Source organism: Hippocampus comes, unplaced genomic scaffold, assembly GCF_001891065.2.
Source record: "Hippocampus comes isolate QL1 unplaced genomic scaffold, H_comes_QL1_v1.1 scaffold30, whole genome shotgun sequence".
In the NCBI taxonomy this organism is placed as follows: Eukaryota; Metazoa; Chordata; class Actinopteri; order Syngnathiformes; family Syngnathidae; genus Hippocampus; species Hippocampus comes.
Genome location: NW_017805705.1, coordinates 451781 through 462926, shown reverse-complemented (window position 1 = coordinate 462926; position 11146 = coordinate 451781). Strand labels below are relative to the sequence as shown.

At 44.2% G+C, this 11146-nt stretch overlaps 1 protein-coding gene across 1 annotated transcript in view; it reads left to right on the top strand.

Annotated features, from left to right (window-relative positions):
- hcn1 (hyperpolarization activated cyclic nucleotide-gated potassium channel 1) overlaps positions 1 to 11146 on the top strand; it is a 50922-nt gene that overhangs the window by 14273 nt on the left and 25503 nt on the right. The window contains exon 4 of the mRNA XM_019882793.1: positions 10064 to 10225. Within this exon, the coding sequence (XP_019738352.1) occupies positions 10064 to 10225 (162 nt within the window). The remainder of the gene's footprint in view (positions 1 to 10063; positions 10226 to 11146) is intronic.

Below are 11146 nucleotides of genomic sequence, written 5' to 3'. Positions count from 1 at the left end.
CATATGACGATGAACATAACGCGCCTCAAGTGGCAATCTCGCTCGCCTTGCCTTGCTTCGCTGGCGGGGGCAGCTCACGCTTCTCAGGCCCGAGAGGCGGAAAATCCCAGCCGGGAGACTCCATTTTTTTTTTCCCTCTCCTCTTTTCCGAAAGCAGTTTGGATTTGAACCCTAAAACCTTGATTAATTTTACGGGCAGTGTTGAATCTAACAGAATGCCGTTAGAAACCAGAAGCACGCTCTTAAAATTAAAGACCAGTGAGGCGTTTTCGGTTCATCTCAAGTTGTCCTCAGACGTCGACCTGTCTTGGGGATTTTGTCTGATTGCTGACAAATTTAAACCACTACCTGGATGGGTGACATTAAGTTACCAAACTGTTGCTATTTTTTATTCTTGTGTGGGCGAAGCGTGGCAGCGAGATTTGATGACTCACCATGAAATCCGAAAAGACAACGGTCAAGTGTGACATTTTTGCCAGGCCCTTCCAAAACAATTTCATCTGATTGCCACCAAATCGGAACCACATAAATTCGACAGATGGACGCCGTGAGATTGCCTTAATCTTGAGTTTCCGTGACCGAGTGTGCGCCCCTCTGTAATAAACAATGCTTTGTCTGTCACACAATTATCAAATTACCAATGTAATAAGAAAATGTTAAAATGACACACATGAAACATATCCCCTTGATCACAAGCAACTAGCATAAGGTAGCTAACCCGCTACCCAGTACCTTTGAGAAGCTAACGCCGCAGTCTTTGGTAAAACAGATGTGAGTCAAAGGCAATTACGTCAAGGCGTGATCCAATAAGAGTATGACACCCCTTCGAAGTGTAAAGTCGAATTCCTTTGCTGTGTCTGTTGTGTTCCTGATTCGTTAGCGTCGGAGAGCGGACAGATACGGAAAAGAGAGACAGATCCAGACGGACAGCAGGAAGAAGGTAAAGTCTTGGGCAGTATATGGACAAAGCAAACTAATATAGATTCTGAAATGTAATGATCAACATTTTCAGGACATACAAAAATTATTATGGATCAGTCGTTTTTTTTTTTTTTTTTTTTTTTAAGATGCACTCTTCTGTTATCCGGCCCGCGGGAGTGCAAGTGTTTCGGCAGCCCCTCAGCAGTCGCACTCGATCAGCATCTGCTTCGTTGTCCAGCAGCTGCTGCTTTATTTTTAGCATCCGCACCAAGCGTATATGTATTTTTGATTTTGTATCCACCCCTCCAGAGTCCATTCTAAAGCCAGCGATCACATTTATTCATCATTCTTATCATGAATTTCTATTTTGAGGGCTTTCCCTCACATCCTCAAACCTCACCAAATTTTGCAGGCCTGTAAAAATATTTGGTCGTGTTCGCAAGCTCAATCACTCACCTTTTTATATTCTTATTAGGCCCCCGGAGCACGTTTCACTTCAGAGCAAGGCATTTGGATACCATGCATTGTCAATCATAAATGGCCCCACAAAACAAAACAAAAACGACCCTAGTAGTCAAGCCCTGGCATTTTGCTTTGAGACAACCATTTTAGAGTCAGCCAAACTGTCTAAATTGCTGCCACCAAATTTGAAGCCACATGGAAGAACGTGCACTCATGTCATGTCTTTTTTTTTTGTTTGTTTGTTTGTTGTTTTATTTTTTTTTTTACACGGTGACTGCGGGATATCCCCACTCACCCACACCCATTCTGCTGCATAGTGTACGCGCAACAGTAAGCAGACGGATGACAGCAATGGTCTTGCGAGGGCAGGCTGAAGTGATAAGTGTGGCGATTAGGCTAATCTGGTTTATTTTTGTTGGACGGTGGTGGTTGGCCCGCGAAGGTGGAGGAAGGGGGGTGTGGGGGGACACTCCGACCAGAGTCAGTGGGGCTTGGTGTGTTCTGCTGATCTTTGCACTGTAAACAGATTCTCCGCATGGGCCTTAAATTATTTTATTATCAGATGAAGACGTGTGGCGCTTGTCTCGGCGGCCGTCCTGTAATGACGCCTATTAGCGCTTCGCGTTTTCACTTCCCGAGAGTTAATGTTGCGCTTGATTTGCTCAAGCGGGCGCCATCTCTTTGCCAATGTTGCCCCGCGATCATCATCATCATTTAGTCATTCTCTGTAGGCGTTTACACCAATCAAAACGGCATTAATTTGCCCTTTTGCAAAGGTAATGATCAACATTAGATAAACTGCCATTCTATGGAAACCCATCCATCCATCAATCCATCCATTTTCCGATCCGCTAATCCTCACATTATAATAACGATCGCACTAGATCGGGGTTTCACAGTACCAACACTGGCGAGTAAAGTTGCCACGGTAAGTCTTGCGGGAAATTACATGGCTTATATGGCCACTGCCTGGAAGGGTGATGTAGCGGTGTCTTGGTATTGAATCTTTTTTTTTTTTTTTTTTTTTTAATGAGTACGAACTCAAATCAATGTCAATTCTGGTACCGGTATTCACGCCTCCGTCATGAGAAGGGCGATTCTGCTTACCTACATCTACTAGAGATGGCTCACATTCAATTTGAGCCCCTGTGGGCAGAGGGTGGATCGCCTGCACCTTTTACTTGCTATGCCTGGACTCATGCTGTGGGACCGTACATTGCCTTTGAGGATGGCTCCTTTCCTGTGTACACGATGGTGGGAAGGGTTCATCTTCCTGATGTTAACATGAGCACAGCAGGGTCATCCTGTACAATCCAGTCAAATCCTTCCTGCTCTCACATGGGCACTAATCCACTCCGACTGCCTTCTTAGCACAAACACAACTTAGGCTCAAACCATTCCCTTCTTCTCCTGCCTCAGTGACAGACGTATTTGCAAAAACAGCACTTCTCTTTCCGTCTTGCTGTATTTATTTTCTCAAGTTTTTTTTTTGTTGCGTGACGTTTCTGGGTCACCTGTTAGCAGTTCTTTTAGGAGGAAATGACACTAGAAAAATGAAGTAATATCTTGCGTGAGTGGAAGATTATTTTCCATACATTAATGGATCATCTTTGGGACATGAATGCAAAGCATCCCAAAATTTGAAACTCTCTCCATCTGGCTAGTGTGTGTATTTTAAATTTTGTAGCAATCAGATAAAATTTCCAGGATACATTTGTCTTTGAAGGACTTCCTGAAGTGGCCAAAATGACCCAAAATTGCCACGTGGAACCAAAATGGCAGACTTCCCACATCTTTTCTGTTCTAACATTCTGAGCTTTTTTTGTGGTTCTCCTCATGCTAAATATGCCTACCAAATTCCATGTTGCCGATTGTATTCTTTCAGGGCTGAATTTTCAACAAAATTCTGGAAAGCGTCAACAGCAAATTTTGGGAGGAACAAAATGTACATTTTCACAAGGATAAGCACGCCGTAAACATTTTATGAGCTTTGAGTATAGAAAGCCCTCAAATGACTTTTATTTGGCCTTTTTTTGTGTGTGTGTTTGTGTGGATATTTTATATTGACGTTATAGAATGACTGCAACCGACTGTTTATTGCAATTTCTCCTCATGTCATGCATGACGCACAAAGAACGCTAACTGACTTCCTGGAATGATGATGTTGTCAAACTGTCGTGCCGAAACCAACTTGCGTAACAATTGCGAGAGAGAAAATGGGTCAAGTGGGAAAACAGTTGTTCTCGGGCCCGCTGGCAGCTTTTCAGACAATATGTCCGCTCAAATCTTGCTTCATCTGTCTCGTCTTCGCTTTTTCTTCCCGCTGTGTCGATGAGTTGTCAGGTGCCCGTGCTGAGAGACACATGCAAGATTTATAAAAACATATCAAACAAACGTGGCCTGGATATTACGAGCATTTTATTTCGGTTCGGAAATGCAGTTAAACAAGAATATACATGGTAGCAAGCGAGGGGAATTTGTAATTTTTCAGATCGAAGTCTGAATATTGCAAGAAAAAAAATCAGCCATTCTACAAGAATAAATCTGAGACCTTTTTTTTTTTCCTTCCGCCAACCAGCGTCGCCATGTGATCCGCCGCATGCAAATGTTCATTCCCAACGCAATCGCTCCAAACTGCACGCGAACCGTCCAAATGCGAACTCGCCCGCAGATTATAAAAGCAGAACACAAGTGGTGAGGTTATCACGCTCACACGACCAAAATAGATCGAGAACGGGTGAGGCGGCGGGCAAGAACGAACGAGGCGCGGCGGCGATGATGTGCTTCGTGCGGGGGACAACAACAAATCTGCTGACCATCACAGAAAAGGATGCAACACAGAGCGCTTTGTCCCACGGAACACAGCTGCTCCCACTTTTTCACTCGTCATTACTTAAGGATGACTCGAGGCGTAAACATCCATTTATGAATTACAGGTTAATTGTTGTATGTTCAATTACTTAATAAGCAGGGGAAAGTAGGGAAGGAATGATATCCGAGCGTCATGACAGGATAATTATCACGATATTGTGGGGTCGGCAATATAAAATAAAAACTGAAATGTGGAAAAAAAAAAAACCCTCATACTCTGTGTGTGTGTGTGTGTGTGTGTGTGTGTGTGTGTGTGTGTGTGTGTGTGTGTGTGTGTGTGTGTGTGTGTGTGTTACATTCCTCTATGTCTGCCGATTAGCATGTCATAAACATACAGGGAGGTGGCCAAAACATGCCTAATTCAAACTAAACTGCACTAATAAACTAACCACCGGAGGGTGCTAGAACTGCACTAATGCAAAAGAATCTGGCCTTTTTTTAACAGATGTGCTGCCAAAAATATGGTGATATGACGGCGACAATATCGTGGCAATTTTAGTCTCGCGATATTTGCATTGTCGTTACATCCCAAGGGCAAAGTGAACATCGCCTTCGCAAAAAAAGCTTAGAGGTGTCACAACTGCTGGTGGCAAAACCCAGCTTTTGTTGAAGTGAAGCTCCTCAACACACTTCGACATTGTTCCCTCGGCACCAAGGATATTATTGTGAATAAAAAAACGAATGAAATAACAACAGGTAAAATTGGGGAAAAATATGAAAATGTTACAATGTTGTTGTTCAATGAAAAAGTGTTTCCAAGCAAAAACGATGACTGAAACTATATTTACAAAACTGGTTAAGACTAATGCTCTCTCTCTCTCTCTCTCTCTCTCTCTCTCTCTCTCTCTCTCTCTCTCTCTCTCTCTCTCTTCTCATTTGTTCAAGAGTCGTTTAGTAATACAATATGGATGCTGTGCTTTTTCTTAGGTGGTTAGCTGGCGCCTTGTTTTCCACCTGTAATGACTCCATCCATCACCCATCTGCCTTTCAATGAAGTCCCCCCCCCCCGCCCCCAGGGCTTTATTACCTCAACAATGTAGCCCAATATGCAGTTTGAAGTCTTTGTCCCGTCCCCTTCATTCTTTTCCACCAGACACATTTGCATGCTAAGTAGCTTCCTGAAGCAAACAGTTTGCTTTGAACTCTTGAGCCCCATTCATTGTTAATGGTCTACCGTGTGTTAGTTATCCAATATTATTTCTTGGAGGGAAGCGTGCACGTGGTCGATTTCGTACTCTTTGACAAGAAGGCAAAATGCAGTAAATGCAACTGAACGATGCTTTTTAAATTTTTTTTTTTTTTTTTTTTTTTTGGGGATACAACAGCAGAGGTCCCTCACATCCAATTGAAGACAAACGCTTCGCTAATTTCATATGATGACTTGTTTTGGTATAGTGGATGTACAATAAAAGAAAACAAAGTCCATCCAAAAGCCACAGGTTGCTCGTGCATTAGCCGTAGTCCATCAGTTGCAAAGGGCCTACAGGCCAACAATGCGCAACGCTGGCGAAAGTGCTCCCGACGGGAGCGAGCTGCCCGGCCCGTACCGCCGTGTGACCCTTTGCTGCTATCACATCACATCTTGGCTCTTTGTCTCTGCTGTATTAGAGGATTATGCTGACCTCTGCCCTTGCCCCTGGTCAAAGTGGAGCCGGGCGCACCATAAGCCTCTGTTTTGCTGATGCCAGGCCGCGGTGTTTTGGCCGTGCTTTTGGCTGCCTGTCAGCGTCACCTCGATGCTGGTCTCACGTAAGACGGAGATTGCTTCTAGCGGCCATGAAATCCGACTTGATTATATTTGTGCGGTGGGCACGCAGCTTTTGGTCGACTGCCATCTTCTCCTGTGCCCTTGTAATGCTGACGGCATCGTATAATAAGGATGTGTTAACCAATAATTGGATTGTCAAGAATCCAGTCAGTTGTGTGGAATTGGTTGTTGATGAATCCCGTTTTGCAAGCTAATGAGACCAAAGGGGGTGCACTGCTGTTTATTCACTCTTAACTTGTTCTCCACATATGCATAATTTGCTCTTTGAGAATTCACCTATTCACAAATTTTTCTTTTCTGAACTATTCTCGGTTATTTACTGAAAAATTATGTTTTTGTGCTCAGGCCATAGTCCTGTCTAATATAACAGTATTGCTTTGGCGCCATCTTGGGAGATCTTGGTGCCAAGGAATTATGATGAAACAAATTGCCTCTCTTTGTGTAGTTCTTTGCTGCCATCTTGTGGCAATTATATCCGTACAAGAAAAAGTAATCAATTCAGCATCGTACAACCTGTCTAAATTGACTGATCCTTAATTTTCTCTTTATTTCATAAAGATCTTGTCGCAGTATTTTCATGACCGGCACAAATTTGGCGTGTTAAAGCAGGTGTTGGTAATTTCACAGATGTATGCAAGCCGTCAAAAAACAAAACAAACAAAAAAAGGGGCAGTTTGCGCCGTAGTGGGCATTAACACAGCCAACCCCATTCGCCTCCAATCCCAGAAGGATGCTCAGTTATAACTGTACACTGCACATTATTTTAATTGGATTGTTTGTATTTATGACCTGATTACCAATCAATTGCAGGGCACGTACAGACAAACACCATTTACACTCATATTCACACCTACAGATAATTTCGAATTTTGAAACGACCATGTATGGTTTTAAAACATGGGAGGAAGCTAAAGTCCATGTTTTGAACCCTGAACTTCAGAACGTTGAAGCAGACATGCAAACCGCTCATTCGCTGTTCTGCCCGATAAATGAACCCTCATGAAAAAAACAAAAAGAAAGGTATTTCTGCCTCTTTTGCTGCCCCACCCCCTTCCGAGCTCCATTTTCAACCCCATTTGAAAATCTTTGTTTTCACGGGCACTTTTGCAACGTAAGCCTTTCTCCACAAATGAGTGCATCCCAGTTTCCAAAGTGAAAGCTCCCTAATGGACACCTTCTTCATAACGAAGCTCGCCCCGACCGAGACCACTGATCCAAAACCCTTTGTTAGGATGCGCTCCCTCTGTTATTAGAACCCATGAAATTGTGAGCTAAACAAATTCCACACGCCGCTAATGAGTTTCGACGTCTTTCCTTGATGTCCTCGGGGAGGGATGACCCCGCAGCTCGCGAGGCTTTCCGGCAAAGCCGTTCTTGCAAATTTGGTGAAAAACCTCTCAGGAAGAGAAGCTTACTCTCACTCTCAATTATCGCCCACCCATGAGCTCTGCTCTCACCTGACTACATCTTTGTGACATATATACATCTTCATTTTGCTTCTTCCTTTTACATATTTACATGACAATGAAAGGATAAACATGTAACAGAGTTGGCAGCACGTCTGCCAATAATCCTCGCATCACCTTGCATGCAACCTTTCGTTGACCTGTAAATCCTCCAAAACGGTGCCATCACTTTATTCTCACTGTAGCATTTTCTGGAGGATCACAAAAAAAAAAAAAAACACTCCTCTCGAGCCCGCTACATTTTTTTTTTTTACATTTCCGTTATGAAAACACTAAATCGATCCTAGTTCTCGTGAAAATTGATGGAAACTTTTGATGGAAAATTTTAACCTCTTTGTTTTTCAAGACTTAGAAACACTTGTCATGTAACCAGGAAAACAAGCCTCGTCAGCCAAGAGAAAATGAAAGGCTCAATTTACTTTGGGGTTTAATTCTTCGCAACGTGCCCCTCCCATACAATCACAAAGAGCCTCTGCTCATTTCCCATTCCACTCAGAAACAATCGGGAATATCTGCCTTCAATTCCCCCACCGTTCCCGCTTTGTTTTTGTTTTCCGACTTTCTCTATGTCACTTGTTCCGTCTCATTAAGTCATCAGCCAGTGATGAACGTGAAGGCAAACAGAGCGAGCGAGCGAGCGCGCGGGAGAGTTTTGCTAAATTAAGAATAAAAGACAGCCGAAGAGATTCAGGGTGCGTTTGCGATGAGCGCTCTCCTCTGGCATATGCTAGTGGCTAATTTTAGCCTTGCGGGGCAGCGCGCTGTATGTCCCAGCGGAGGAGTTGAACCATGGAGGGATCTGAGCAACAGCCCAGCCCTCCTGTTCTCCCCCCTCCTTATGTCTGTGTGTGTGTACGTGGTCGCTGTCCTTTTGTTGCAGAAAGGTCACGGGACAGTCACAATGGACTGCAGTGGAGAGGATGACCATTCAAAGAGATTTTAAACCACCTGCGTCTGTCGCATTTTTAATGCGGAAGTCCGTGTTGGGCTGTGATTGGACTGTTGGACGTGTCGGTTACGAGCAGCAACGCTTATTGATTATTCACTGACGAAGTGTAGACGGTATGTTCAACTTAAGGTCTGAATTTCCCCAAAGCTCGAGATTTGTAGCCTTCCACGACAGCGAAAAAGCGAAGACAAAGGGAAGATGCGAAGAAAGACGGGAAGCCATGCTAATATCTCCGCTATCAAAATGCATTCATAAAAGATCGAAACAAGTGCTTGAGCGATGGAGTGCTAATGTCACATCAGTCTGGTGTTACAGCGGAGAGTAGCTAACTTTGAATAGCAAAATGTCAAGCAACTTAATAAGTAACTTGGAGAAAACAATACAGAGTCAAACTATTTCATCTCAGCAAAATCCAGGTGTCTGTCAAAAACCGACTAAGACTCTTAAGACATTGGGCAAAATGTTTTATGAGTGGTCTTTCTTTCACAGCCTGATAAACATTATTAGTGCTCAGGATTGATTGCGGCTGGGCCTGTAATTTCTTTTTGCCAGCATTAAGGTTCAATATATTCCAAAACCAGTCACACAGCATTCAGTGTTTTTTGGTCTTATGATGTCATTATTCGGTAAATGAAACATCACAAACATACTGAAGGGAATGTGCCAACTGAACAAATGAGTGGAAGAGCCCACTATAGCTTTTCTAATTCCACATCTGTCAAGTCTTAATATATCACTCGATGCGAATTAATGTTTTCACACCGTTTGGGAGGTGAACGTGAAATCCGCCACTTAACGGACGAACTAGGCCCAATTAGGCGTCATTTCAGCTGTGATTAATTAAAACGGGCGCTTTGAGGGGAAATGTGTAAAAGCATCGAGTTTAAAAATAGATCGCAATTAGACGAAATATTTCACTCGGCAGATCCCGGACTGCGACGGGCTTATTACCCAAGTGCACCAATCGGCTATCATCGCGTCCGCATTTCACGATTACAGTTTTATTATTAGAATTATGGAAGAACTAACCTAGAATTTAAAAAAAATAGCTCTCAATTATGAGATCATTAGGAGATAGCGGGTTGTGGTGCCAGAGTTTGATTTGGTTCTTGAGGATATCGGATGTACAGTACCATAGGATATGGCAGCGTTTGGCACTAATGCGAGCTGGACAAATTTTCAAGTCGCGACGAAAATGGACCAAACAGCTTTTCATCGCAGAAACAACCTGACAGAAACAGAATAACGCAAGGAGAAAAAACATGCAACGCACATGCGACTGGATAAAGCACATCGATGAGATATAAGGGCCTGGGTTAGCCTTGTGTCGCTAGCTTTGACTAGCCCGATCGCCACTAGCTAGCGAACAGATTCCTACCATTGGCAATGCAACCACGGAATGGAGCAACAATGGGGCCATTGTTGGCCAAATCATAATCCTAAAAATATCTTAGCACGCATCCATGGACATCGATCATCGATATTTCCAGGGGTGAGCGCGTCAGTAAAATTTACGCTTCGTCACCACTATTTTAAGAGCGCCAGTAACAAACTGTCATTCTGTTGCGAAGAAGCCTAACCGACGTTTCTGTTTTTTTTTTTTTTCTCCGTCTCTCTGTGCTGCAGATCTTCCATATGACCTATGACCTGGCGAGCGCCGTGGTAAGAATATTTAACTTGATAGGCATGATGCTGCTGCTGTGCCACTGGGACGGCTGCCTCCAGTACCTGGTGCCTCTGCTCCAAGACTTTCCCCCTGACTGCTGGGTGTCACTAAACGGTATGGTTGTAAGTATCACGCTTTTACTCTTTTCTGTCGCGTTGTGGCCGCCGTGGGTGTGTTTTGCGTGTGATTGATGCAAGACTTAAGTGATCGATATTTTCATCTTGGTTTGGGTGTCGGCGTTAACCAAGAAAGTAAACAAAGGAAAGGACATTTTTTGTGGATGAATTTGCCGTAATGGTTGTTACTTGAGCAAGATTTAATGATCGTTTTACTTAAAGTGACATGGTCCATTGGGGATGTTAGTTTATTGTTTTCCCCTTCCGCTTTCCGCCTCCTCAGCAGGGCCGGAACGAGTGCCGCGCTCACACGGAGCGCCTCGTAGGCGATGCAGATCGTAAACGCTCGCCTCGGGCCATCCCCTGCCTCCTCGTCTAGCGTCTTCCTCCGACAAATGCCCCACATGCAAAGCGACTGTCGCGAGGCATCCGGGCTTGAGGTGCAAACGTCAACTTCCCTCAGTGTCGCGTCTCTTTACTTTTCGCGTCAACCCGAGCTTGCTGTGCGTGAGTCACTCAAAGGCCAAACGCGAGAATGGTTTTCTCCAACGGCTGCCGCCGTTCATCCCGATTACAGGCTACTGTAAAGTATGCAAACGGCATCGTTCCACTCGGCGCACATTATTAAACGACGGCAAAGTCATCCGAAAAGCCTCACGGACCGCCGAAATTTGCACTGCACGCTCTCGCTCTGCATAAATCTCACTTATTACCCTGCTGCAGATCGATATGGAGTCATGTAAAAGACTTAATTAGCTGCACCCCCCGCGAGGCTTCATTTGCATCGAGCACTTTTGCCACGATGGGAGGTTTCCCCAACAAGAGCTAATGTCGCAAGTTAAAACAGCTTTTGGTCCCCTTTCAGGCAGGGGAGTGAGCACGAGAGCATTTCAACTAGTAAACCCCCCCCCACCCCCGCCCCCCCCC